The following is a 27,438-nucleotide window of genomic DNA, read 5'->3' on the forward strand; positions in this document are numbered from 1 at the left end:
GTTACACGGGTGTGTATCAAGATTCATCAACCTGTGTATATAAATCAGGTACATTTATGTAAGTTACACATCAATAGAGTGTCTTAAAAACACTTTGAAAAGCCTGACTTAAAAGTTCGGGCTTTTGCTGACAACCCATCCTCTGGTCATCCTTGTCACTATGAGTGTGGTAACAGAAGAATGTTTTCTTTTGTCAAAGGACATGGTGATTAATAGTTCTGTTCACCTCCAGGGCATGGTGGGTGTTAAACATGGACGCAAGAGGGGCTTCCTTGGTGGTCCACTGGTTAAGAATCCACCTGCGATGCTGGGGACCTGGATTCGACCCCGGGTCTGGGAGGATCCCACATGCCTTGAGGCAGCTGAGCCCGTGTGCCACAGCTACTGTGCCTGTGCTCCAGAGCCTAAAACCACAACTCCTGAGTCTGCCTCCACAGCTACTGAAGCCCCGAGCTCTAGAGCCCGTGCTCCACCGCAGGAGAATCCACCACAGTGAGAAGCCTGCACACCGCAGCTAGAGAAAGACCACACGCAGCAACGAAGACCAGGCACAGCCAGAAATAATAATTGATAAATACAATCAAAACAGACTTACGATTGGTGGGCCCGTGCCTGTTCTTTTGATTAGAAATGAAGGAACTAGGGCCCAGAGAAAGACTCATCCAAGAAGACACCCTTGACGTAGGTAGGGACTACAGGGTGTCCCATCTCTCTCTTTCTTCAGAGCCGAGTCCTGGGAGAGGTCTGTGTTCCCCTGAGCAAGGCCACGCTTCCAGGGAAATGCACAAACCTTTCGTCTGTAGAGCGGCTTCCAGATGAGCCGCCAGTCCAGTGTTACTTAAAGAGTGTGTGGATCTGGCTGCTCACCGCTCAAAAGCCAATCACACAGGCCAGGCTGGTGGAAAGGAAAGTTTGTTTTATTTCAAATGCGGGCAGCTGGAGGAAGGGGAGGGTGGCAGACATCTGTCCAAAGGCTGTCTCCCCTCCACCAGGCAACCAGCGGGGTAAGAGCTCTTATAGCCAGAGTGTGGGGGGCGGGCTATATGCAGAAACAGCACAGTCATCTCTGACAGTCATCTTCAAATTGGTCCCTGGTAGTCTGACCAGCGTCATCTTGGTTGTTTTAGGTGCAGTTAATCATCAGTTCCAGGTTCTATTTTTTCCCTATTTCTCTGAGGCCAATTCTGAGAACTGTGGCAGCTCATGTCCTGAGTACAGCCTGGTCATCATGTATTTAACGCCTCCACCTGGAGTTTTAGTGTCTGTAAGACAGCTCACAGGATATGGCTCAAAATATTACCTATAGCTCTTGAGAAAAAACTAAAGGTCCTTGACTGTGCTTAATGAGTACGTTATTATTACTCTCCTTTGAATGTTTTCCTTTGTTTTCCCGTTTCTCACTTGTCTTGATAAAATTTATTCTTTGACCACAGTTTTCCATAGACAAAAGGCAGGCAGAGGATATGGTATGGAAGGCCAAGGACCACAGGGCACTGTTGTGCTTCAAGAGTACACCGTGGTCACGGAGCAGCAACGGTGCAGGAGTGTGAGCCCCGCTCTGCAGCCGGCACCACCTCGTGTGGCTCTCCCCACCTTCATCATTGCTTTGCTCGCCTCCTGGGGTCCTCATGAGAACATGGAAACCTGGATGTCTGCTCCCAGCAGTCTTACTGAACCTAGATGTCTGGTCAGGGCTATGAGGCACAAAGCAAGGAAATAAAGAACAAACAGATCAGAAAGGAATAAGTAAAATGGTTCCCATTTGCAGATGACAGAAAATCCCAAGAAATTTATACACCAAAAAATTCCAAGAACTAATAAGTTCTAGGTTCTAGGATACCAGACAAACATAAAAAAAATCAATGATATCTTTATATATTAGCAACGAACACATGAACAATAAAATGAAAAGTACAATACATAAAAATTTATAATCACTAAAAAAAGGAAAGAAAAGGAAGAAATGTTTAGGTGTGCATTTGGCAAACACATCCAGGCTTTGTATACTGTAAACTATAGAACACTGATGAAAAAAATCAAAGAAGGTCTAAATAAATGGAGAAACATACTGTCTTCATGGACTGGAAACCTAACATACTAAAGGTGTAATTTCCCCAAAATCTGATACCAGAATAATGTTTAATCAGCTATCTGAGCATCCTATGGCCCAGTGAAGTTGACAGCTGTGGTCAGAATAGCGTTACTGTAGGGATAGACAGGGAAGCCCGGCATGCTACAGTCCATGGGGTTGCAAAGAGTCAGACTGAACAGCAACAAAAGAACTAATACAGACAACCCATAAGCAAGCCCACACCTGGGCTGAAACTTGACAAACTTGGTGTCACTGATCATCGCCAATCAAAAAAGGCTGGGCTTGTTCATAAAAGGGATGGGATAATAGATTATTAACATGGGAAAGGTGAATTTGCTGCCTTCAGTTCAGTTCAGTTCAGTTCAGTCGCTCAGTTGTGTCCGACTCTTTGCGACCCCATGAATCGCAGCACGCCAGGCCTCCCTGTCCATCACCATCTCCCAGAGTTCACTCAGACTCACATCCATCGAGTCTGTGATGCCATCCAGCCATCTCATCCTTTGTCGTCCCCTTCTCCTGTCCCCAATCCCTCCCAGCATCAGAGTCTTTTCCAATGAGTCAACTCTTCACATGAGGTGGCCAAAGTACTGGAGTTTCAGCTTTAGCATTATTCCTTCCAAAGAAATCCCAGGGCTGATCTCCTTCAGAATGGACTGGTTGGATCTCCTTGCAGTCCAAGGGACTCTCAAGAGTCTTCTCCAACACCACAGTTCAAAAGCATCAATTCTTTGTCGCTCAGCCTTCTTCACAGTCCAACTCTCACATCCACACATGACCACTGGAAAAACCATAGCCTTGACTAGACAGACCTTAGTCAGCAAAGTAATGTCTCTGCTTTTGAATATGCTATCTAGGTTGGTCATAAGTTTTCTTCCAAGGAGTAAGCGTCTTTTAATTTCATGGCTGCAGTCACCATCTGCCTTAACCCAGACCAAAAAATAATCAGTAAGAAAAGGGCTGAAATATGAAAACACAAAATTAAAGTTAAAAACTAGAGTATCTCTATGATTTCAAGTTGGGAAGGCATTTCTTCCACAAGGTCAACTCTAAAGTCAAATATTAATAAACTCAATTAAAATGAAGAACTGTTTTGATGTCTCCTCTTATAAGGGCACTAATCCCACTATGAGAGCTCTACCCTCATGACCAAGTGACCTAATTGCTTCTCCCTCACTTCCAAATACTATCAGATTGGGGATTAGGGTGAATTTTGGTGGCACAGAACATTGTCAGTAAGGCACTGGTCCCATTCCCTTGCTAAACTGTGGTTTGTGCTGCTGTCATGAGGTTGGCGGGTGGGGATGGCAGGGTGTGTGTGTGTGTGTGTGTGTGTGTGTGTGTGTGTGTGTTGAGTGGAGGAGGCTTGTTCCTTGCATGACCTTCTCCCGGACAGCTGTGCAGGCAGCTGGACCGGAAGCAGCAGCAGCAGCCAGGACTCAGCACAGGCAACACACAGCCTGTCCCCTGCCAGGGAGCCCTTGGAGAAGGACAAAACTCCCACCTGCTCCTCTGTGGTCCAGCCACCAGGTCAGGGTATCACACAGACATGCACACACAAGGGATAAGCCCCTTCTGGCATCTCTGCTACCATCCTCATTTGAGCTATGGCATCTGCTCAGTTTGGGATACTGCTGAAGGCAAGGAAAGATAGAAACAGAGCCATAAGGTATCAGCTGTGCAAGTTGCACACTGTGAAATTCTAGAAGGCATCGTTCACAGCTGAGTCTCCGTTCTGCTATTAGCCACACTGAAGCTCACATTTATTGAAGACACTATGTCCCAGATGCATGATTTCATTAAATTCTCTGCTTGTTTTCTTCCTTTTACAGACGATGAAACCCAGGCTCAGAGAGCCACTCCCTTGCCCAAACAGCAAAAGCAGAGCTAGGATTTAAACCTCCTCTGCCCAGCTTCAGGGTCCCCAGGACACCGGACTCTGGGCACAGGGTTGGCACAAAAATCTGTTAACCCTGACCCTGGCAGGTGAGCCCCATAAAAGCCCTGTTGGCCGCCCCCGGGGCCTGGGCGCCACAGCTCGGGGCAGGGCGCCCAGGGCGCTGGACTCGGATTCAGGGCTGGCTCTTGCAAGGACCAGATACGAGACCTCGGGCCTCAGCAGGCCCCTGTGCCCACTACTCCGCACCCCTCCCGGCAGGGAAGCAAGTGGGAGCGCTCCAGGGGTTCCGCCGGGCCCCGCCCTCGGGGGGCGGGGCTGGGAGCGGTCACGTGGAGGGGCGTCCAGTTCCCCCGCCCAGCCCGGGCCCCGCCCCGCCCCCAGGCTCCAAGCCCCCCGCCCCGCCCTCCACCAGCCGAGAGCGCAGAGCCGGAGCAGAGCACCGCGCGGGCTCGGGACCGGCCGCCACCACCCAGCTGCCGAGGGTGCCGCGCGGTTGCAAGAACCCCTGCTCGCTGCGTGGCCTTCTCTGGCCAGCTGTGCGGGCGGCTGGACAGCAGCGGCAGCGACAGCGAGGACTCGAGCGCGGGCGGCAGCCGCGACACCATGGATCTGTCCTTTATGGCCGCACAGGTAAGGGGGCGCCTTCCACTCGCGCCTCGAGCCGCCAAGTTTGAGCAGGTTCAGGGCCACGGTCTCGCCCTCCCCTCCGGGGCTGGGCGCGCCGGGAGGGGTCAGGCCAGGAGGTGGCGCCCGGCGGCGATCCGAGCCCCAGTCCTTTGTCCGGAGCTAGCATAGCCACCTGGTGCGCGCGTCTGGGGCGGCGAGCGCGGCTCCCGGGGGTGGGGCCGGCCTGAGCTCCCCGAGTCGACCTGAGCTCGGAGCCTGGGCAGTGGTCCTCTCCCGGCCCATCCCCCACCTGCGGGGTCCCCCTTCCGTTGCCCCAGAGCCCTTCAAGGCGAGGCAGCCCCAGATCCGTGCGAGCCCGGGTTGGGCAGGCAACCTGGCTCTTCCTCATTGTTTCTTCCCGAGGCTCCGGGTAACCTGCCGCTTGCTCTGACCTCCGGCGCCTCCCACCTCACTTTTCTCGCCTTTGATGGAGACCACAGACTGTAGCCCGAGGAAGGCGGCGAGACCCGCTGTGTGACCCGCCAAGAGCCAAAGCTCAGAGCGCAGCAGCGGCGCTATCCTTGCTTTGCTTCATGCTGAGTCTGTAGCCTTCAGTGCCGGGCGCGATTGTTGTTCTTTCCTCGGCACAGAACAGGTTCCCAGTGGCAGACAAAACAGATGACCTCTCATCGCTTGGTTTTGCTCCAGGAGAATCCCCCGGTGCCTTGATCGTGGAGTGATCTTGTCGTTTGGTGCCTTAACTCTGAAGCTAGAACAAAGGCAAACGCCTGCTTTCCAGAGCTGTCTCTGGCCTTTCGGAGTTGCAGTCCGGTTCTCGGGAAGGTTCACCGCATTTGGGTTGGGGGAGTAAGTCCCCATGTACCGAGTTCAGACCTTGCACCTTCTGCCAGGTTGGTTATGTTGAGAGTCCAGTGGCAAGAAGGACCCCCAGGTTCCCTCTGTCCCCTGGGTATGTGGCAGGAGCCTCGCTGGCTGCTGTTTACTTTTCCAGGGAATGGCGTTTCAGAGGATCTCTCCCTTTCCCCCTAAACTTCACCCTGGTGGAGGCCTCTTTAAAAAGTAAAAGCACAACCTAGGCCATGGGGACAGTGAGTCTCCAGTGCAGGTGATAATGGGTGCAGAATTCCCCAAGCTGGCTAAAAGGGAACCCAGATTCCAGCTCTTGGCAGCCTCTTTACAGGTTTTCTGTAATGCCAGTTGCTTTCATGAGCCTTGCTGGTCTTTTTTTGCCTAATTTTCTGTCTCTTGTTTCTAAATGCATGTTTAGAAATATTGTCTCATGGACATCATTTTAGGCAGTGGTGATGGTAGCTGTGTGGTGACTGATGAGACTTCACCAAATTTATTTTTTACAGGGAGAGGGGCTCACACAATGTCTACCTCTGCCGTCTGCCTCTGGTGGTTCAGTTGCTAAGTGGTGTTCGACTCTTGTGACCTCATGGACTGTAGCCCGCCAGGCTCCTCTGTCCATGGGATTTTCCAGGCAAGAATACTGGAGTGGGTTGCCATTTCCTCCTCTAGGGGATTTTCCCAACCTCAGAATCAAACCCTGGGATTGAACCCCAGTCCCCTGCTCTGCAGGCAGATTCTTTACCAACTGATCCCCTCTAGAGCCCACCAAACAGCTGCCGTTGCCATGGTTACAGGATAAGTTGATTACCGCTAACCCTAGGACTGGCTGAAGCTTCAGGAGTTGCTATGGTAACTTGACAAAATAAACTAGGGCTTTTCAACAGCTATAGGCAGAGCCTGCTCAGAGGTTGAGCTCTTTTTGTCTTTTTTGCTTTCAACTCGTGTCTAATGTGGTCAGTTTATTTCTGTGGACAGATGTTTGGGCATTGATTACATGCTCAGCCCTTGGCTAGCTGCAAGGACAGAAACATGAAGTGCCATCAAATGCGGAAAGACATTTACTGAGCACCTGCTCTGTGCCAGACACGGACACTTGCATACTTGATTACAGTAAATTCTAACACGTCTGACAAATCTATGACGTTGGTATTATTATCCCCATTTTACAGATCAGGATACCACACTTAAGTGAAATGAAGCAATTTCATTTAAAAAACAATTTCATTGGGTTAGCAGTAACCCAGGACACATCATTAGCAAGGAGGAACATGGGTTTCAAACCTGGCTCTGATTTTCCAGCTGCTAGATTTTCCAGCTTATTGCTTCCCCCGAGAAAGACACAAAATAAGGGACCAGGCGGACCATATTTAAAGATGGCTCATCTGTTCTCCAAGCTTCCCAGGTAACTCAGTGGTAAAGAACTTGCCTGCCAATGCAGGAAGCCTAAGAGACATGGGTTCAATCCTTGGGTCGGGAAGATCCCCTCGAGGAGGGCATGACCACCCGCTCCAGTATTCTTGCCTGGAAAATCCCATAGACAGAGGAAGCCTGGCAAGCTATAGTCCATGGGGTCTCAAAAGAGTTGGACGTGACTTAGCGACTAAACAGCAACAGCTGCAGCACTTATGCTTGGCCACAGTGCGTGCTCAGCACAAGCTGGGGGTGTGCAGTGACCACCAGGTGGGAGTATATGTGACCAAGCTGCTGTCCCCACACATTGGCAGGGGGCAGTTGGACAGAGACACGTGAACACCTCCATCCACTTGTTCAGCTAATGCTGAGTGCTGGCCTGATGCCAAGCTCCGAGTCAGGCACTGGGACAGGGATGCTGGGGGACAGTTGAATAGGATATACATTTTCTTTCTGGAACCTTGGAGAGCAGTGGAGAATGCCAGACCAGGCCATTCCCAGAAAGGGTGACTAAAATGCCTGGCATATAGTAGACCCTCCATAAGCATCTGTGAGATGATTGGAAGAGGGTAAGAGAAGATGTATGTACTCGAAAGGACAATCACAGGAGAAGACAGTGAATTGGAGATGCCACATGCCCCCGCCCCTGAACACCTGCTCATCAGTTCTTGAGCCTGGGGGTTCTGATGGATGAGAACTAGAGGCACATTCCCCCTGGTGGGCCTGGGAATAGAGGTATTCTAAACAGAGAGGCACGGAACTTCCCTGGTGGTCCAGTGGTTAGGAGCTGGCACTTTCACTGCCATGGGCCGGGGTTTAATCCCTGGTCAGGGAGCTAAGATCCTGAAAGCCGTGCGGTGCGACCAAAAAAGCAGAGAGGCATGGAGGTAGGAAAGCCCAGAATGTATCCACAGAATCCTCCAGGAAGCTGGAGGGCAGGGGGCGTCGTAGAATTGGGAGAGAGAGGCCAGGACCTGGTGGCAGAAGGTACTCACGGCCTGGGATGAGAAGCTCACACTGAAGCAGGAGACAGGGGGAGCCATGTAGGTGACTGAGCGCCAACGGTCTCTAACTGAAGCCGCGCCCTGGGAAGGCCTCAGCCTCAGCAGAGCCCAGAGCTGGAGGGGTGGATGGAGTAGAAAGCACACACCTGTTTGATTCACTGATGGAGTAGAAGAAACCACATCCTTGTGACTCCAAACCCCAAGTCTCTCTCCCTTCACCAAGTTGTGAAATATGATTTCTCTTTGTGGCTTAAAAAAAATTCTGGAGGATATATGCCATTTTAGATAGACACCCTTCTCAAAAGTTAAGCATCAAAAAGACACTGTTCTTGGATGTACAAAAGGGGACATCGGTTATCCAGCAGATCCTCTTATGCTGATGCACCCTCCCTCATGCTTGTACACGGGGCTGTGGGTCTGGGTTTAGAAGATGCTGTGGGTGCTGGAGATATAAAGACTCAGCTCGCTCCTGAGCCTTGGAGGCACTCTGCTGTCCTTTTCCCCAACCCCGAAAACACCCCAGCCCCTCTCTACACCGTCCCTGGGTCCCTGGAGATTCCAGAAGGGTGAGTGGTGAACAGGAGTATATGTTTTCCTATGGCCAGAGAGGGCCAGTAGAGGAAGGCTACCCAGGCCCCTGGGAGCCGAGAGGACGGGAGAAGTGCAGATATTGAAGACCGATCCTCAAAGCCCTGTGTTGGCAGTGGGGTAGCCTGTCTCCAAAAATGGCCCCAACCATTCCTTCCCTACCTCCTGGAGGCGCCTGCTGGCTCCCCATTAGGGGCTGGGAGATCTGATTCCCCGCCCCTTGATCTGAGCCCGGCTTAGTGACTTTTCTGACCAAGACAAGTAGTGTGAGTGGCATTCTGAGAAAAGCTTGTAAGAAACCTGCAGCTTCTACCTGGGACTCTTGGAGCGCTTGCTCTGGGGTAAGTCTGTGAGCTTCCGTCATGCATGAAATGTGGAGATCCTGAGACAGCCAGACTGAGGAAAGGGAAGGAGCATTTAAGGGGCCTACTGTGTGCTGGGCCAACACGTGGAATGAACTAGAGGTACAAGGAGCCCTGTTCGCGTGTTTCTAGGTTGTGACCCGCCATAGAAAACTCAGGCCTAGGGCATAAGAACTCACTCTTATTTTTGTCTTCCATTGTCCCTACAGTGATGAGTCTAAACCCCGGAGTTCCCAAATGTTGCCACCATTAGAATCACCTGGAAACTTCTAAGAGTCCTGCTGCCCAGGTCCCTCCCTAGACACTCCCATCCAAGTCTGGAGCCAGGAGCCAGCATCAATATTTTATTTTCATCCCCTCGTTGATCCCAGTGTGCAATCAAGGTTGAGACCCAGACCCGAAACCCACACTGTAGGGCTGTCCCCCTCCTCTCTCTGGATGGAGCAAATCTTTGGCTTTCTGGTCCCTGTTAGGTCATAAAAAGCCATGTTGTCCCTGGAAGTCACTCCAGTATCAACTCAGCAAATTCAAATGTTGAGGCCCAGAATAATGGGAATTTGCTCCAGAACAGAGATCCTCATTTGGGATTAGCAAATGCAAACTATTATGCAGAGAATGGGTTAACAATGAGGTCCTACTGTTATAACACAGGGAAGTACACTCAATACGCTGTTATAAACCTTAATGGAAAAGAATATGAAAAAGGATATCTCTCTGTCTATCTATCTGTGTATCCATATGTCAATCATTTTGCTGTATAGCAGAAACTAACACAGTATTGTAAATAAAATTTAAAAGAAGAAAAAAGAAAATTGAGATTCTCCCTTCTTCCAGACCATCCCTGCCGCAGGTGGGAAACCTGGAGCTGGAGGGGGTGCCTTTATTATTCTCAGGGTACAGACAGGGAGGAGATGGAGAGACAGAGTGGTCCGGCTGGCAGGCAGGGGAGCCAGGAGGGGAGCCTCGTCTGCCGACCACAGGCCTGTCCTTCCCCTCGCAGAGCAGTTCAGAGGCTAGGGGACAGGGGGGACCCAAGAGCCTCCATGGATCAGCTTCAGGGAATCATCAAGCCTCCAAGGAACATGAAGTATCATGATCAGGTACATTTTGAAACAAGTTCTTAAATCTGTATTCGTTTCCTAGGGCTGCCGTAACAAATGACCACTATCCGGGTGACTTAAAACAACAGAAATGTAATCTCTCCCAGTTCTGGAGGCTCCAAGTCCAAAGTCAAGGTGTCGAGAGGGCTGTGGTCTCTTCGAGGGCTCCCGGGAGGACAATCCCAAGCCTGTCTGTCAGCTTCACGGTGTGGTCTGCAACCACTGTGTCCGTGGCTGGCAGCCACACTCTGGTCTCTACCTCCGTGGTTACCTGGCCCTCTGCCCACGTCCCTGCGTCTCTTCTCTTCCTCTTCTCAGCACACTAGTCATACTGGACTAGGGCCCACCCTACTAATGTCACCTTCACTTGAGAGCATCTGCATAGATCTTATTTTCAGTTCAGTTCAGTTCAGTCGCTCAGTCATGTCCAACTCTTTGCAGTCCCATGGACTGTAGCACGCCAGGCCTCCCTGTCTATCACCAACTGCTGAAGTTTACCTAAACTCATGTCCATTGAGTCGGTGATGCTATCCAACCTCTTATCCTCTGTCACCCCCTTCTCCTCCAGCCTTCAATCTTTCCCAGGATCAGGGTCTTTTCAAATGAGTCAGCTCTTGGCATCAGTTGGCCAAAGTATTCGAGTTTCAGCTTCAACATCAGTCCTTCCAATGAACACCTAGGATTGATCTCCTTTAGGATGGACTGGTTGGATCTCCTTGCAGATCGAGGAACTCTCAAGAGTCTTCTCCAACACCACAGCTCAAAAGCATCAATTCTTCAGCACTCAGCCTTCTTTATAGTCCAACTCTCACATCCATACACGACTACTGGAAAAACCAGAGCCTTGACTGGACGGACCTTTGTTGGCTAAGTAATGTCTCTGCTTTTTAATATGCTGTCTAGGTTTCAAGTAAGTTCAAATTCACAGGTCCTGGGAGTTAGGACTTGTCTATATCTCTGGGGGAGGCATAATTTAACCTATAATAGCATATTTTTTAAAATTTTATTTATTTTATTATTGTTTGGTTGCACTGGGTCTTCGTTGCTGCACAGGCTTTCTCTAGATGCAGCGAGCGGGGCTGCTCTTCCTTGTCGGGCTCAGGCTTCTCATTGTGGGGGCTCCTCTTGTTGAGAAGTCTCCAGGCGCATGGGCTTCAGTGGTTGTGGCCTGCAGGCTCTGGAGCGCAGGCTCAGTAGTTGTGGCCCATGGTCTGAGTTGCTCCCCGGCATGTGGGATCTTCCTGGACCAGGGATCGAGTCCGTGTCCCCTGCATTGGCAGGAGGATTTGTATCCTCTGTGCCACCAGGGAAGCCCTCACATAGGGTCTTAAGATCCCTAAAGAGTGAGATCTTGGTTCTTGTGTTAGTGACCACTGGTCTTTGAGAGGCAGTGGAGAGATCACTTCTCTAAACCTCAGTTTCCTCCCCTGTGAAATGGGGACAAAATGGCCTTCCTCGTGGAACTGTTCATCTAGTCATTCAGCAAACATCTCCCACGTGCCAGGCCCTCCCTCTGGAGCGCTGAGGGGCAGAGGGTCACAGGCCCTGCCATGTGATAATGTGACAGGCTGGAGTAAACGCAGTTGCCCTGTACCCCAGAAGAGGCATTTCCCCCAGCTTAGGGGTTCAGGGAGGCTTCCGGAGGTCCGAATTGAGCTGAGTTTGAAGGATGCATAGCGGGTTATGTAGACAAAGGAGTAAGGACCCTCCAGGCTGGGGCAATGACATGACACGGATGGGACTTGAACGGTGTCTCTTGTTGGGAATGAGGGGCGCAAGCAGTTTTTTGTTTGGGCCGAGCAGCAGGTCGGGGGGTAGTGGAGATGAAGCCAGCGGGCAGGGAGGTGGGAACTGGGGCCAGGTAGGTGGACTCACGGAGTGGAGCAAGATGGGGTGGGGGGCTGCAGTGACCCCGGGGCACAGGGGCCCGGCCTGGAGGGCACACAGGTAGCGGCCCTGAGCTCCAGGAGTGTGCTTGTGCCGTGCAGACACACAGGCTGGGGGGCTGCAGGTGCTTGTGGCTGTTTTAAGAAAACGGAAAAGTCTGATGCTTCCAAGCAGTCTGGATTTTCCAATGTTGACAGCTAATTAAAATCTTTATTTTTCTTAATTGGAATATAATTGCTTTACAACGTTGTTCGCTTCTGCTGTACACAGAAGTGAATCAGCTACATATGCACATATATCCCCTCCTGTCCCTCCCCGCCCCGCCCCTCTAGATCGCCACAGAGCCCCGAGCTGAACTCCCTGTGCTTACACAACAGCACCAGGGACTGGCTTCGTGGAAGACCGTGTTTCCATGGATGAGGTGGGAGTGGGGGAGGCTGCTGGCAGTGGGGAGCAGCGGATGAAGGTGTGAAAGTTTGCTTGCTCACCCTACCTCCTGCTATACAGCCTGATTCCTAACAGGCTGTGGACTGGTACTACTTGCTAGGCAGCAGGTTCCCACTCGCTGTCTATTTTACACATGGTAGTCCCTGGTGGCTCAGAGGGTAAAGTGTCTGCCTGCAATACAGGAGACCTGGGTTCGATCCCTGGGTCAGGAAGATCCCCTGGAGAAGGAAATGGCAACCCACTTCAGTACTCTTGCTTATGTCAGGCCTAATCCCCCAATTCAACCGATCAACCATGAAGTGATCTGTTTTAATTACTTATTGCTTTCCCTGGTGGCTCAGCTCGTAAAGAATCCACCTGCAATGCAGGAGACCTGGGTTGGGAAAATCACCTGGTGAAGAGAAAGACCACCCACTCCAGTATTCTGGCCTAGAGAATTCCATAGACTGTATAGTCCATGGGGTCGCAAAGAGTCGGACATGACTGAGCGACTTTCACTTCAATATAATTTCAGCTAGTTAGTGGCTTAAAACAATCATTTTGTTCGTGGGACCAGAATTTGGGAAGAAGTGGGCTGGGCAGTTTGTGCTCCGATGGTGTCAGCTGGGGCCGCGGGGCTGAAGTCTAGACGTGCATCACAGCTTTCCTTGTGTGTCTAACACCTTTGTGCAGCCTGACCTTTCTCTCCACTTGGACTTTCATCTTGCAAATGTTTATTTAGGCAAGTAGGGCTCCCCCCTCCTCTCCCCACATGGTGGTCTCGGGGTCATTGCCTGGTACTGCCTTCCCTCGCCAATCAGCATTCCCAGAGGGACCCTATGAAGTTTCTTGTGTTCCCGATTTGGAAGTCCCAGAATGTCACAAACACACATTCATTTGGTCAAGAAAATCCTGAGCGCAGACCAGACTGAAGGACAGGGGCATCAGAGTCCACCTTTCATGCAGAAAGCAGCACACACACCCGGGGAGGGAAGGATGGATGGCAGACGTCTTTGGAGGCAGGCTACACCTGGACCAAACAGAATAGGTCTGTGCGCTGGATTCACCCTGGGACTGCCGGTGCAGTAAGGATCTCTAGACTAGACAGATGTATGTAGAGATTGGCAACACCTTGTACATTTCCAAGCCCAGGAGAGAAGTAGATTATTACTAAGGAGCTAGACCAAAACTTTATCAGGCTGAACCATATGAAGTTACTGATATTTGACCATTTTGACTTACAAAGTGACAATTTCTTATCGTTCAGCTTATTAGGTACTAACTAGAAAGACAGTAAGTTCTTTTGGTTTGTTTTGATATTAATTATATGCTGTTTATTTTATATATTTATTTTATTTTTTAAAATTAATGGTTTAACTTTTTATTTTGCATTGGGGTCTAGCGACTAACAATGCTCTGTTTCGGGTGAACGATAAAAGACCTCAGCCCTACGTGTACAGGCGTCCGTTCTCCCCTAAACCCCCTCCCATCCAGGCTGCCACATAACAGTGGGCAGAGTTCCATGTGCTACACAGTAGGTCCTTGTTGGTTATGCATTTAAAACATAGCAGTGTGTACATGACCTTCCCAGACTCCCTAACAATACCTTCCCCCGTCCTTCCCCCAGTCAACCATAAGTTTGTTCTCTAAGTCTGTGAGTCTCTTTCTGTTTTGTAAGTTCATGTGTATCACTTTTTTTTTTTTTTTTGGTTCCACGTATAAGAGACCTCGTCCAATGTTTTTCCTTCTCTGTCTGACTTATTTCACTCAGTGTGACAACCTCTAGGCCCATCCCTGTTGCTGCAAGTGACAGTCAGTTTTTTGCTTTATGGAGGGAAAAGGGCTGTGAAACCCAGGAAAGGAGGGTCGCTGCCTGCTGGGGAGACTTGAGGGGGCTTCCTGGGTTTGAGGAGCATGAGCCTCCCCACTGCTATCTCCCTCTGTAGCCCAGCTCTTAGAAGCTTGGCCTTGCTGGTGGGAAGACCCAGTCACATCTGGATGGATCTTCCCTTGGGTGAGTCTTTCTAGAAGACAGATGCATGGTCTAATCATAGCTGAGATGCTGATACACCCACTGCCATCCCCTCTTCTCCCACCATGCCACCCTGGGACCTGGAGATGCTCACAGTTAGTTTCTATTTCAATCATTCTTCACAGAAGGGAAAAAAAAAAAACACAAAAGGCTTCTGGTCAAGCTGAAGAGATGAGTCTGTTATCTCTTGAAATGGCTGTTGCTGCAGTCGTGCCCGACTCTTCACGACCCCATGGACTGCAGCCTACCAGGCTCCTCGGTCCATGGGATTTTCCAGGCAAGAATACTGGAGTGGGTTGCCATTCGTAGCTGCACTCAAAGGCCTATGGGAGCATTCTGAAAGATCTGCAGGAAGCCAGCAGAAGTTTCCCCTCCCCCGAGGAGGTACCGCGCTGCCCAGAGAATTCTAGGGAGTCTGGAAGTTTGCTGCTTAAAAAATGTTTTCCCCTGCCAGTGACTGCTCCTTTTTCTTTAAGCAAGAATTATCATTAAAATACAAATTGTCTATTAACTCAGGTGTTTTTTGTTTTGTTTTGTTTAAAAATTTGCTTTTATTGAATTACAATTTTCAATTAAATTCTCAGATCTTAAGTACGCATGTTCAATGAGTTTTGACAAATGCCCACATGTTTAATGCACATTCCTATCAGGATATAAACAAATAAAATCAGATATCCTTAAAAAAAAAAAAAAGACTTCTACAAAAATGCCAAAGATGCTTTACTGAGAGTAGCCAAAACTGGAAGGAAAATAACCATCAAAAGGAAAATAACCATCAAAAGGAAAATGGATTTTAAAAGTGCAGTAGAGCAATCCGATGGAACACTACTCAGACTACAAGGAGCAATAGCTATAATAACATGGATGTCACTCAAAAGCACAGCTAGTGAAAGCAGACAGACATCAGAGTGTGAACTCAGTGACTGCATTTATGTGAAATTTATGAGCAGGCAAACTCAGCTATGGAGACAGAAATCAAAATAGTGGTGTCCTCCGAGGTGGGTAAGGGGGTTGGTGAGTGGGGATTAACTGGTTGGGGACACAAGGGAACTTTCTGGGGAGATGGTTTTAACCAAAGGGCTTCTCTTCGTGTGCTTTGAATTGTCATTTAAAAGATTTAAATATTTTATCACTTTAATTAGACTTGCCTCGGGAGAGCATGCAGTGCTACAGTTTTGCAGCTGTGTAATGAGAAGTTAAGGAAGATGTAAAAATCTGTAATAAGTTTTGTAGACCAAATTTCTAGATAGTGTGTTGAGTCAGGGTATTCCATCTGACTTGAAACAATTGCACCTCCCAGAGGCGATGGCACCCCACTCCCGTACTCTTGCCTGGAGAATCCCATGGATGGAGGAGCCTGGTAGGCTGCAGTCCATGGGGTCTCGAAGAGTCGGACATGACTGAACAACTTCACTTTCACTTTTCACTTTCATGCATTGGAGAAGAAAATGGCAACCCACTCCAGTGTTCTTGCCTGGAGAATACCAGGGACGGGGGAGCCTGGTGGGCTTCCGTCTATGGGGTCGCACAGAGTCAGACACGGCTGAAGCGACTTAGCAGCAGCAGCTGCAGCGGAGCTAACAGAACCAGGACGTTTGGAGATGGATTGCACATTTCCAACTGAACACTTGAGTGTTTGTGGAGCACCTGCTGTCTGCTCTGCCCAGCTGTGGGGGGTCTGAACCCAGCTCTTTCTACTCTGAGATGATGGAAACCCATCTCTGTTTACTCCACCCTCATTCTCTTCTCTCAAGATGTCACAGTACTTTCCCAATTTGCGCTCAGTTGCTTTACATTGCTGCCCTTTATCAGATGGGCAGGAAGTACCAGGCAGACCCTGGGTTGAATAATATGTAGAATCTCACTTCCTAATCCTATGACAGCCCCAAGGAATAGGCAATTTTAAGATCCATTTTATAGGTGAAAAAACTGAGGCTTAGTGAGGCAAAGTCACATGCCCAGGGCCCACTGGAAGAATTCAAACTCAGATCTTTGTGCCTCTTCAGCTTATTTTTTTAAATCCAGTCTCATAATCTCTGCCTTCTGACTGGAGTGTGTGTAAACCACTTATATTTAATGTAATCGTCTATATGAAAAGTGAAAGTGTTAGTCACTCGGTCATGTCTGACTCTTTGTGACCCCATGGACTGTAGCCCACCAGGCTCCTCTGTCCGTGGAATTCTCTGGGCAAGGATACTGTAGTGGGTAGCCATTCCCGTCTCCAGGGGATCTTCTGGACCCAGAGATTGAACCCAGGTCTCCTGCACTGTAGGCATATTCTTTACCATCTGAGCCACCAGGGAAGCCCGATTGTCTTTATAGTTGGGTTTAAATTTCCTATTTATCTCACTGTTTCCTATTGGTCCCATCTGTTCTTTGTTTTCCTTTCCCTCTCTTTCTTCCTTCTTTGGATTCAATGAGAATTTTTAATTCTCCCATATTATCTCCTCTCTTGGCTTATTAGCTGTAACTGTTTTGTTATTTTGATGGTTGCTTTTATAGGATTTATCTTTAGCTTATCACAGTCCATCTACAAGTGGTATTATGCCACTTAACATGTAAGAACCGTATAACAATACACTTCTATTTCTCCCCTCTCAGCTTTTGTGGTATTAAATTAACTGTTGCACATTTCATTTCTACATGTGTTTTAAACCTCATGTTATATTGTTATTATTTTTTTAAGTCAGTTACCTTTTAAAGAGATTTAAATAGTAAGGAAAAAACTTTAAATATTTTCCCATATGGGTACTATTTCCAGTGCTCTTTATTGCTTTGTGTAGATCCATATTTCTATGCGTTATCATTTTCTTTCTGCCTAAAAGACTTTAGCATTTCTAGTAGTGCAAAACACAGGTGATGGATTCTTTTGGCTTTTGTATGTCTGGGGAAAAATGTCTTTTTTTTTTGGCTTTCATATTTGTTTCAATTCATTTATTTATTTGGCTGAGCCAGGTGTCAGTTGCAGTGTGGGATCTTCGATGTTTGTTGCCTCATGCAGGATCTTTAGTTGCAGCTTGTGAACTCTTGAGTTGCATCATATGGCATCTCATTCCCTGACCAGGGATTGAACCAGGGCTCCCTGCATTGAAAGTGCAGTGTCTTAGCTGCTGGACCACCAGGGACGTCCCCTGCCTTTCATATTTGAATACTTATTTTTTACTGAGCATAGAATTCTAAGTTGACTGTTTTTCGGTGTTTTAAAAATATTGTTCCACCGTCTTCCTGCTTCCAGTCGTTCCACTGAGAAATCTGCTGCCATCCTTATTCTATTTCTTCCAACATAATGTGTCTTTGTTCGCCCCTTTGTCTGTTCACAGTTTTCTCCTTATTGATTTTGGGCGCTTCATTAGAATGTACCTTAGTGTAGTTTTCTTCATGCTGCTCATTTTTAGGGTTTGGGAGCTTCTTGTATCTGTGAGTAGATACTTTTCATCACAATTTAGAAAGTTCTCTGCCATTCTTTCTCTCCCCTCCTCCCAGCTTTATTGAGATATAGTTGGCATATGACATTACATAATTTTAGGGTGTACAACACGATGATTTCATACACGTATATATTGCAAAAAAGATTACCACTCTCAGTTGAGTTAACATCTGTCAATTCACTTATTTACAGTTCTTTTTTTCTTGGGATGAGAACTTTTAAGATCTGCTGTCTTAGCAACTTTTGTATATACAATGCAGTATTGCTAACTATAGTCACTGTCCTTTACATTGTATCTCCAGAACTTATTTATCTTATAACTGAAAGTCTGTACTTTTTAACTAACTTCATCCAATTCCCCAACGACCTGCCTTTGGAAAGCACCAGTCTTGTCTGTTTATATGAAGTGTTTTATTTTTCCCCAAGATTCTATGTATAAGAGAGATAATACAGTATTTGTCTTTCTCTATTTGGTTTGTTTCACTTAGCATGATGCCCTCAAAGTCCTTCCAATGTGTCTCAAATGACAAGATTTCCTTCTTTTTTAATGTCTGAATTATATGTATATATATATATATTATATATTACTGATAATATATACACACACACACGGGGCCTCCCAGATGGTGCTAGTGGTAAAGAATTGGCCTGCCAATGCAGGAGATGCAGGATATGTGGGTTTGATCCATGGGTTGGGAAGATCCCCTGGAGTAGGAAGTGGCAACCCACTCCAGTATTCTTGCCTGGAAAATTTCATGGACAGAGGAGCCTGGGACTGCAAAGAGCTGGACGCGACTGAGCGACTCAGCACATAGACACACACATTTGCTGTTGTTCAGTCACTAAGTCGGGTCCGACGCTTTGTGACCCCGTGGACTGCAGCACGCCGGCTTCCCTGTCCTTCAGTGTATCCTGCAGTTTGCTCAAACTCATGTCCGCTGAGTCGGTGATGTTATATAGCCACCTGATGCTCCGTCACTCCCTTCTCCTGCCCTCAGTCTTTCTCAGCATCAGGTGAGTCATCCTTTTGCATCAGGTGACCAAAGTATTGGAACTTCAGCTTTAGCATATTCAGGGTTGATTTCCTTTACGGTTGACTGGCTTGATGTCTTATGCACACATATTAATATATATGATATTTCCTTACCTGTTCACCTCTCAATAGGGACAAGTTTTCAGTGTCCTGGCTATTATTGTAAATCATGCTGCTGTGAACATGCGAGTGTGGATATCTTTTCAGGATAGTGATTCCATTTCCTTCAGGTATACACCCAGAAGTAGAATTGCTGGATCATATGCAGCTTAATTTTATTAATTAAATTAATTTTTAAATTTAATTTTTGAATCCCTATGCTGTTTCCCGTAGTGGCTGAACCAATTTATATTCCCATTAGAGGTGCACAAGTGGCCTATTTTCTCCACATCCTCACCAACACTTGTTATTTCTGTTTTTGATACTAGTCATTCTAATAGGCACGAGGTGATGTCTCACTGTGGTCTGATTTTCATTTCCCTGGTGGTCTGTGATGTTGAACACCTTTTCATGTACCTGTTAGCCATTTGAATATCTTCTTTGGAGAAATGCCTATTCGGGTCATCGGCTCGCTGTTAATTAGATTATTATTATTTTATTACTGCGTTCTGAGTTTTCTGTTATTTCTCTACACCTTTTTCTGTCCCTCCCTCTTTCTTTTCTCCTTTGGTGGCTCTACTTATATGTATATTCAGTTCAGTTCAGTCGTTCAGTCATGTCCTACTCTTTGCGACCCCATAGACTGCAGCATGCTAGGCTTCCTTGTCCATCACCGGCCCCCAGAGTTCACCCAAACTCATCCCCACCGAGTCGGTGATGCCATCCAACCATCTCATCTTCTTGTCGTTCCCTTCTCCTCCTGCCCCCAACCCCTCCCAGCATCAGGGTCTTTTCAGATGAATCAGCTCTTGGCATCAGGTGGCCAAAGTATTAGAGTTTCAGCTTCAACATCAGTCCTTCCAGCGAACACCCAGGACTAATCTCCTTTAGGATGGACCAGTTGGATCTTCTTGCTGTCCAACGGACTCTGAAAAGTCTTCTCTAACATCACAGTTCAAAAGTGTCAATTCTTCGACACTCAGCTTTCTTTATAGTCCAACTCGCATATCCATACATGACTACTAAGAAAACCATAGCCTTGGCTAGATGGACCTTTGTTGGCAAAGTACTGTCTCTGGTTTTTGATATGCTGTCTAGGTTGGTCATAGCTTTTCTTCCAAGGAGCAAGCGTCTTTTAATTTCATGGCTGCAATCACCATCTGCAGTGATTTTGGAGCCCCAAAAAATAAAGTCCGCCACTGTTTCCACTGTTTCCCCATCTATTTGCCATGAAGTGATGGGACCAGATGCCATGATTTCATTTTCTGAATGTTGAGCTTTAAGCCAACTTTTCCACTCTCCTCTTTCACTTTCATCAAGAGGCTCTTTAGTTCTTCTTCACTTTCTGCCATAAGGGTGGTGTCATCTGCCTATGGGTTATTGATATTTCTTCCGACAACCTTGATTCCAGCTTGTGCTTCATCCAGCCCAGCATTTCTCATGATGTACTCTGCATCTAAGTTAAGTAAGCAGGGTGACAATATACAGCCTTGACGTACTCCTTTTCCTATTTGGAACCAGTCTGTTGTTCCATGTTCAATTCCAACTGTTGCTTCCAGACCTGCATACGGATTTCTCAAGAGGCAGGTCAGGTGGTCTGGTATTCCCATCTCTCTCAGAATTTTCCAGTTTGTTGTGATCCACACAGCCAAAGTCTTTGACATAGTCAATAAAGCAGAAATAGATGTTTTTTTGGAATTCTCGTGCTTTTTCCATGATCCAGAGGATGTGGGCAATTTGATCTCTGGTTCCTCTGCCTTTTCTAAAACCAGCTTGAACATCTGCTAGTTCATGGTTCACATACTGTTGAAGCCTGGCTTGAATTTTGAGTATTACTTTACTAGTGTGTGAGATGACTGCAATTGTGTGGTAGTTTGAGCATTCTTTGGCATTGCCTTTCTTTGGGATTGAAATGAAAACTGACCTTTTCCAGTCCTGTGGCCACTGCTGAGTTTTCCAAATTTGCTGGCATATTGAGTGCAGCACTTTCACAGCATCATCTTTTAGGATTTGAAATAGCTCCACTGGAATTCTATCACCTCCACTAGCTTTGTTCATAGTGATGCTTCCTAAGGCCCACTTGACTTCTCATTCCAGGATGTCTGGCTCTAGGTGAGTGATCATACCATTGTGATTATCTGGGTCATGAAGATCTTTTTTGTATAGTTCTTCTGTGTATTCTTGCCACCTCTTCTTAATATCTTCTGCTTCTGTTAGGTCCATACCATTTATTAGGCTAACTAATATAGTCTCACAATTCCCTGATAATGGTTCATTTTTTAGAATCTTTTTTTCTGTTTGTGTTTCATTTTGGATAATTGTTACTGATATATCTTTAAAGTTCACCAACATTTTGTTTTAAATATCTAGTCTTTGCTAATCCCATTCAGAGTATTTTTTACTTCAGACATTGTAGTTTTCATGTCTAGAGGTTTAACTTGGGTCTTTTTAAAAATATTTTCATCCTCTTCTGAAAATGTTCAGTTTTTCCCACAGCTCTTTGAACATATGGGATACCGTTATAACAATGTTCAAGTGTCCTCATATACTGGTTCTAAACCCGCTTCAGCTCTGGGCTGGTTTTGACTGATAGCTCTTCCTTCTCATGAATTGCATTTTCCTGCTGCTTTTCATGCCTGATAATTGTTGATTGGATGCCAAACATCGTGAATTTTACCTTGCTGGGTGCTGGATGTTTTCGTATTCCTGTAAATATTCTCAAGCTTTGTTCTGAGATGCACTTATATTACTTGGAAACAGTTTGATCCTTTTGGGTCTTGCTTTTAAGATGTGTTAGGCAGGACCAGAGCCATTTTTAGTCCAAGAGTAATATTTTCCCATTATGGAGGTGAGGCTGCTCTGAGTGTTCTTCTCAATACCCTGTGAATTATGAGAGTTTTCAAAATGGCTGGTGGAAACAGATACTATTTCTGACCTGTATGAATGCCACGCATTATTTCCTGTCATCTTTTCTGGTGATTCTTTTTGCTGCCTTGGGTGTTTTCGTCACACACTTGTGCTCACCAGTCCTCTGCTAAATATTTGAGTGGTCTTTTTACAGATCTCTGTCTAGCTCTCTCCTCTCCACCCTCTGCCTCCTGGTTCTCCAGCTGCCCCCAAGCTCCCCAGACGCTCAGTCCCATCTCTTCAATGCCGAAGTCCACCAGGCTCCGCCTGGATTCCCCTTTCCTGCTCCGCTGCCTGGAAACTTCCCAGGCAGGAAACACAGTCAGCGACAGGGCTTTCTTGCCTTGCTTCCCATCTCTCAAGGTCACTGTCCCTCACTGCCTGATATCCAATGTCTTGAAAAACATTTCCCTGCATTTTGTTCTTTTTTGTTGTTTCCCTTTGGAGGGTAAGTGTAGCCCCTGTTACTCCATCTTGGCTGGACGCAGAATTTTCTTAACCTGTGTTTTTAACAAGTATGTTTCACCCCTACTCCTTCCTCCCACTGGGGGAAACGTCGTATAGTGCTAAGTCTGAATCTGGTCCCCGCTGTGGAACCTGATCTGCACTTCTTTCTTGTGAATGCTATAAAATGGAACCTCACAGGTAAGTCTCTGATACCAGACTTCGCCAGAAGGCACCTGGACTGCCCCGGTTCTTTTCTGCACCGCACTGCCGCTTGTGTTCCTTCAGGGAGTCCTGTGACAGAATACTCCACGGGACTTTGAGAGAGCCAGGTTGTCATCCAGGGCTTGAGTCTTGCAGCCGGGAGTTGGGCAGCCTGATGAGCAGGGCCGGTTCCCTCTCGCCTCCATCCCAGGGACCTAGACTCAGAGGAGCCTCCTACCCCGGGAGGATGAAAGTGAGGGGGTGGGGAGCAGGTTGCTCCAGCTCCAGGCCCACCCAGGGTGGCAGCCAGCAGCCGGAACTGTTAGTCCTCTCCAGACCCCATTACAGCTCCTTATCCATCTCAACACGGAGCTCTGGGAGGTGATTAGAAATGTATTAAGGCTTGGATTCCAACAGCTTTGAGGGGGTCCTCAGGTAACTAATGCATTCCCCAGCCCCCTGCACCCCCGCCTCTCTGCCCTGAGCTGAGACTCTGCCGCCTGCATCTCCTGCCCGCTCCCTGACATCCTGCCAACCCTTCTTCACTCCCACCAGAGATTCCACCTGGGCCCCGCTGCGTATCCCAGCAACCACGTCAGTCAGGTAGAGGGGGCGGGTGGGATGCAGGCAGCACGCCTGGAACATCTCCCGTCTTGTGTTGGGGGATGTCAAGGAGCCAAAAAGAAGCTATCACCAGCCTCTGTCATCTCTGTCGCCTTCACCAACATCACGTGAGCGTGAATTCAATACAGGGGCTTCCCTGGTGGCCCAGATGGTAAAGAATCTGCCTGCAATGCAGGAGAACCCGGGTTCGATCCCTGGATAGGGAAGATCCTTTGGAGGAGGACATGGCAACCCACTGCAGTATTCTTGCCTGGAGAATCCCACCGACAGAGGAGCCTGATGGACTGCAGTCCACGGGGTGGCAAGGAGATGGACACGACTGAATGACTAACACTTTCGCTCTCACAAGCCTTTCACGTTCAGTCTCAAGCTCACAGGTGAGGCAGGATCCACCCTCGGGTGGAAGAAGAAGGGGCAGGCAGTGTTGGTGAACTTGAGTGCCTGCTGAGGGCCAGGATCTGTGCTGTGTGATGCCCCTATGAGAGCAGGGCTGTCGCACACCCATTTCAGAGAGCCCGAGGGTCTGGCCCAAAGTCACTAGGAGAAAAGACTAAGACCAGCTGGATCTGAGCCCAGGGCCCGGGTGCCAGTGCTGAGTGGCAGCTGATGGATTGCAGAGTGTTGAAGGGGAAAGTGGAGAGGGACCCGAGCCCCAAGCAGGTGTGATTCTGTGTCACAAACCTCCACAGCCCAGCCCTCTATTAGCCTGGGTCTTCCTCCCTGGGGCCTGTGTGGGCAGAGTGGATTGTGGCTGAAGCAAGCTCTTCCAGAGCTCAGACAGGCTGGCACCAGAGGCGAAGGCAGAGCCCACAGGAGGCTGAAAGAGCCTGTGAAGGGCTAGGGGAGGGGAGGCTTGCTCCCTCTGGAAGGGATCAGCCCTCTTTCCTCCTCTGAGCCCCTTAGACTCCATCCTGGTCTCCATCAGAGCGTCCCTGTGTATGAGGTTCCCTGAAGACAAACGTTGTGTCTCATTTATGCCAGGGTTGCTGCTGCCTCGTCCCAGCGCTAGAGCTGGTTAATAAATAATAAATATCAAAAGAGAGCAAGGAATCAATACAAGCCTGAGCTGGGTAAAAAACCATGTGCTGCGTCAGCCTCCGGGCCCTTGCTTCTTGGCTGCCTCACACCTTCCCTGAAGTTGCCGGTTACTGACAACAGCCAGTCTTGCCGCTGCACCCTGCACCTCGTCCTTCAAACTCCCAGGCCCCAGTGCCCTCCCTTGGCCCCTGCAGAGTGTCTGCCACCTGTGGGGCCCAGGACTAGGGTTTTGCATTCAGCTCAAGATAGCCTGTCTTAGCCCTTCCTGCCTGGGTGACTTTGGGCCAGACCCTCGGGCTCTCTGAGCCTCGCTTCCCTCTCTGAAATGCGTGTGTGAGGGGCCCTCACGGAGGGCTTGTGCAGCATTGAGCACCCTCAGCACAGGCTCAGGTTTATCTTCAAGTACCTCCGCCTCCTTCTTCTTCCACCCCAGGGCACCTCCTGCCTCAGCCAAGGGCATGTGAGCTCTCACTCATGTGTTTGCATCGCTCTAGAACCCTGGCCAGGTAACCTGGGCAGATCTGCCATGAAACGCCAGCCTCCCTCCCCAGCACTCCTGGGAAGGTTGAGTCACCCTCTGTGTATCTTCATCACAGGGAGCTCACACCACCTTGCAAGGCAGTGACTTCCATGGGAGGCAGGCAGCCTTGGGCTCCAACTGCCACTGTGCATCTGGGCAAATCACTCCATTTCTCCGAAGCCCCAGCATTCTCAGCTGTGCAGCGGGATGACGGTCATTGTGTTAAGTTATGATCAGTCAGGATTTTGAGACTTCAATATGGTAATGTGGCGCCGGGTAAGGGGTCAGTAAATGGGCGTTCCTCATTGTGAACTTCCTCTCTTGAGTCAAAAATCATCTTCCCTTTAATTCTGCCCATTGGTCCTCGAGAGAGTCTGATCCTATCTACACGTGGTAGCCTGTTCTGTGACTGTCTATGGCCACAGAGAGCATCTGAGATGGGGAGGCCGAATGCCCAAGTTCCAGGCCTGACTCCACCCCTCATGACTTGCAGCGAGATGCTTAACTTCTTAGAGCCTCGGTTTTTCTGTCTGTTAAATGGGTATAGTATCCTGCATAGGCAGAAGAATGAAATGAGACGATGGATGCAAAACTGTACAGGGTTACTTAAGTCCCGATAATAATTGTTATGTTTGAACCATCATCCTGTAATCCTCCTCCTGCATCTTCCTTTTTTTTTTTATTATTAAATGTGGCCATTTCCTTCAACTGTTTTTCCAAATGACTTATCTCTCTGGAATCTTCACAAGGTCAGAGTCTAGTCTGTCTTCTTCTCAGAACAAGACATGATGCTCTAGAAGAGTCTCTCACCTCCTTGGATCTAGCTCTGATATACCCATTAATATGGCCACTGGGCACTGAATAATGCTGTATCTTTACCTCATTCTAATGACAGGTCCATCTTTCCTGAGTGCCGCTCTTCAGCAGCTCTCCCTTCCAGAATTTGTGCAACTGATTTTTTTTTGAACTTCAGCACAGATATGTCAAGAGCTGTGAAGGGTCTGAAATTTTACCTTGTTTGCAAGCTAGCCTGCCACGACATAAAAGATGCTGACCCAAGATGTGAGCCTTCCAGACAGGGGGTTTAACTGCTCACAGCACAGTCAGCAGCATGACCTTCACGTTCACATCGGTGCCCCACAAGGCCCACAGGGGCTGGACAGAGCCCTGGTGGATTCTGTGCCGAGGGTTTGTGTAACAGTGAGCAACCCCATGCTTAGAAAACCCTGCTTTTTCAAAGGGAGCCGCTAGCGAACCTGCTTAACCTTTGTCCTTTGTCTCAGAGGGAGATGTTATTGTCTCAGAGGGGAATAATCATCCCAGTCGGGTAACAAATGTTCTCTCTGCCCCCAAGAGGATGCTGTTGTTGTCTCTTTCTTAGAAAATTAAGCTTGCTGTCCAAACATCATTGCTGTACAGACATTGAAAAGATAGTCTGGAACAAGAGCTGGCATGCTTTTACTGAGAAAGCAGGCAGAACAAGAAGACTCAAGAACTGTCTCCCAGCAATGTGTTTATACTCATCCATAGAAACTGCACAGATCTGGGCTTGCATCTCCCTTGGCCATTCCAGAGCTGCTAAACCACCTCGGGCGAACTCCTAGCCTCTCTGATCTTCAGTTTCCATAGCCAGAAAAAGGCACAATTCCTACTTTCCCAGAGTGGTCTAAGGAATTCTTTGTAGTAGTATCCTCAGAGCACCCTTGCTGTGCCTGGTATCGAGCAGACCACAGAGAGAAGTCACTGAATCTGCAGTCACCACTATCTGGAGGTCCTCCTTCCTGCTCCACCTCTACCATCCCCCGCAACTTAGTCCTCGGGGCTCCTGACAGATGGGATAGAGTACGCTGTCCTGGCCCTGAGCCCACTGGCCAGTGGCGAGGACCTGAGAAGCTGGGTTTGGGGGTCTGAGGCAGAGAGAGCAGAGCCTGGATCATATCAGGGCTCCGGGACCCGAATGGGTTAGAGTCCTAGCCTCAGCTTCCTCATCTGTAACACAGAACCCGCCTTGCAGGACTGAAGGAAGAACAAAAGGAGATGATAAACAGTGTGTGGAACACGTGTCAAGCACTCCGTGGAGCCATTAGGATGCCTGTTCGTTTCAGTAGCCTGAGGCTGCCGAGCGTGCTGTGGGGCTGAAGACAGGAACTTGCTGCCTGGTGAGCAAAGTGGTCCTTCCAGCTGCTCCTTGGAGGGAGCTGATTAGGAAAAGCAAAACAAAGAAGGCCGCGGGGTGTGAGCTTATTTTGCAGGCTCCTTGCAGATCGCTCAGCATGCCGGCTGGCAGCGCTCAGTAGTCGTTTATGGGCATTCGCGGGGGCAGGACCCTCTGTGCTCTGCCTCGCACAGGGAGTACAGAACTAACTCCCCAAGGCATCCTTCTGTGGGTCCAGAGTTGAAGAGCCTGAAACTGCGGAGACCTGCTCTCTGGCCTTGGTGATGGCTGTTCACCTACTGTGTGACCCTGGGGCGGGGTGATTAACACCGCCTCTCTGGGCTCCATCGAGGAACTCAGTGTAGCTTGATGGTGAAGGGTTTGAGATGCAGAGTCAGGCAGACCTGGGTTTGAATCCTGAGCCTGAAACCAGCTGGAGGATTCCAGCATGTCATATAGTTTCCTGAGCCTCAGTTTCCTCATCTCTAAAGTGGGATGACGATGGCCTTTCCTGCTTTGAGGAGTCTGAGCCTTGGGAGGATCAGACAAGGCCATGTGGAGCCTGGCCAGGAGATGGTGCCTTTTATGACATTGCGTTATTTTGTTTCTCGGTCTAGGAAAATGGCGTGGGAGGGTAGGACCACAAAATCTCTTACTAGATGGAGGGATGGAAGACTCTGGAATCATGGTCAAGGGATCCTGGTCCAAAT

General features: G+C 48.5%; 1 protein-coding gene across 1 annotated transcript in view; it reads left to right on the plus strand.

The window, feature by feature from the left end:
* Positions 1-1,468: 1,468 nt before the first annotated feature.
* Positions 1,469-27,438, plus strand: part of C18H14orf132 (chromosome 18 C14orf132 homolog) — a 49,669-nt gene continuing 23,699 nt past the window's right edge. The window contains exons 1-2 of the mRNA XM_069559311.1: positions 1,469-1,546; positions 4,248-4,619. Coding sequence (XP_069415412.1) covers positions 1,469-1,546; positions 4,248-4,619 — 450 coding nt within the window. The remainder of the gene's footprint in view (positions 1,547-4,247; positions 4,620-27,438) is intronic.

The sequence above is a fragment of the Ovis canadensis genome, chromosome 18 (genome assembly GCF_042477335.2).
Source record: "Ovis canadensis isolate MfBH-ARS-UI-01 breed Bighorn chromosome 18, ARS-UI_OviCan_v2, whole genome shotgun sequence".
Taxonomy (NCBI): domain Eukaryota; kingdom Metazoa; phylum Chordata; class Mammalia; order Artiodactyla; family Bovidae; genus Ovis; species Ovis canadensis.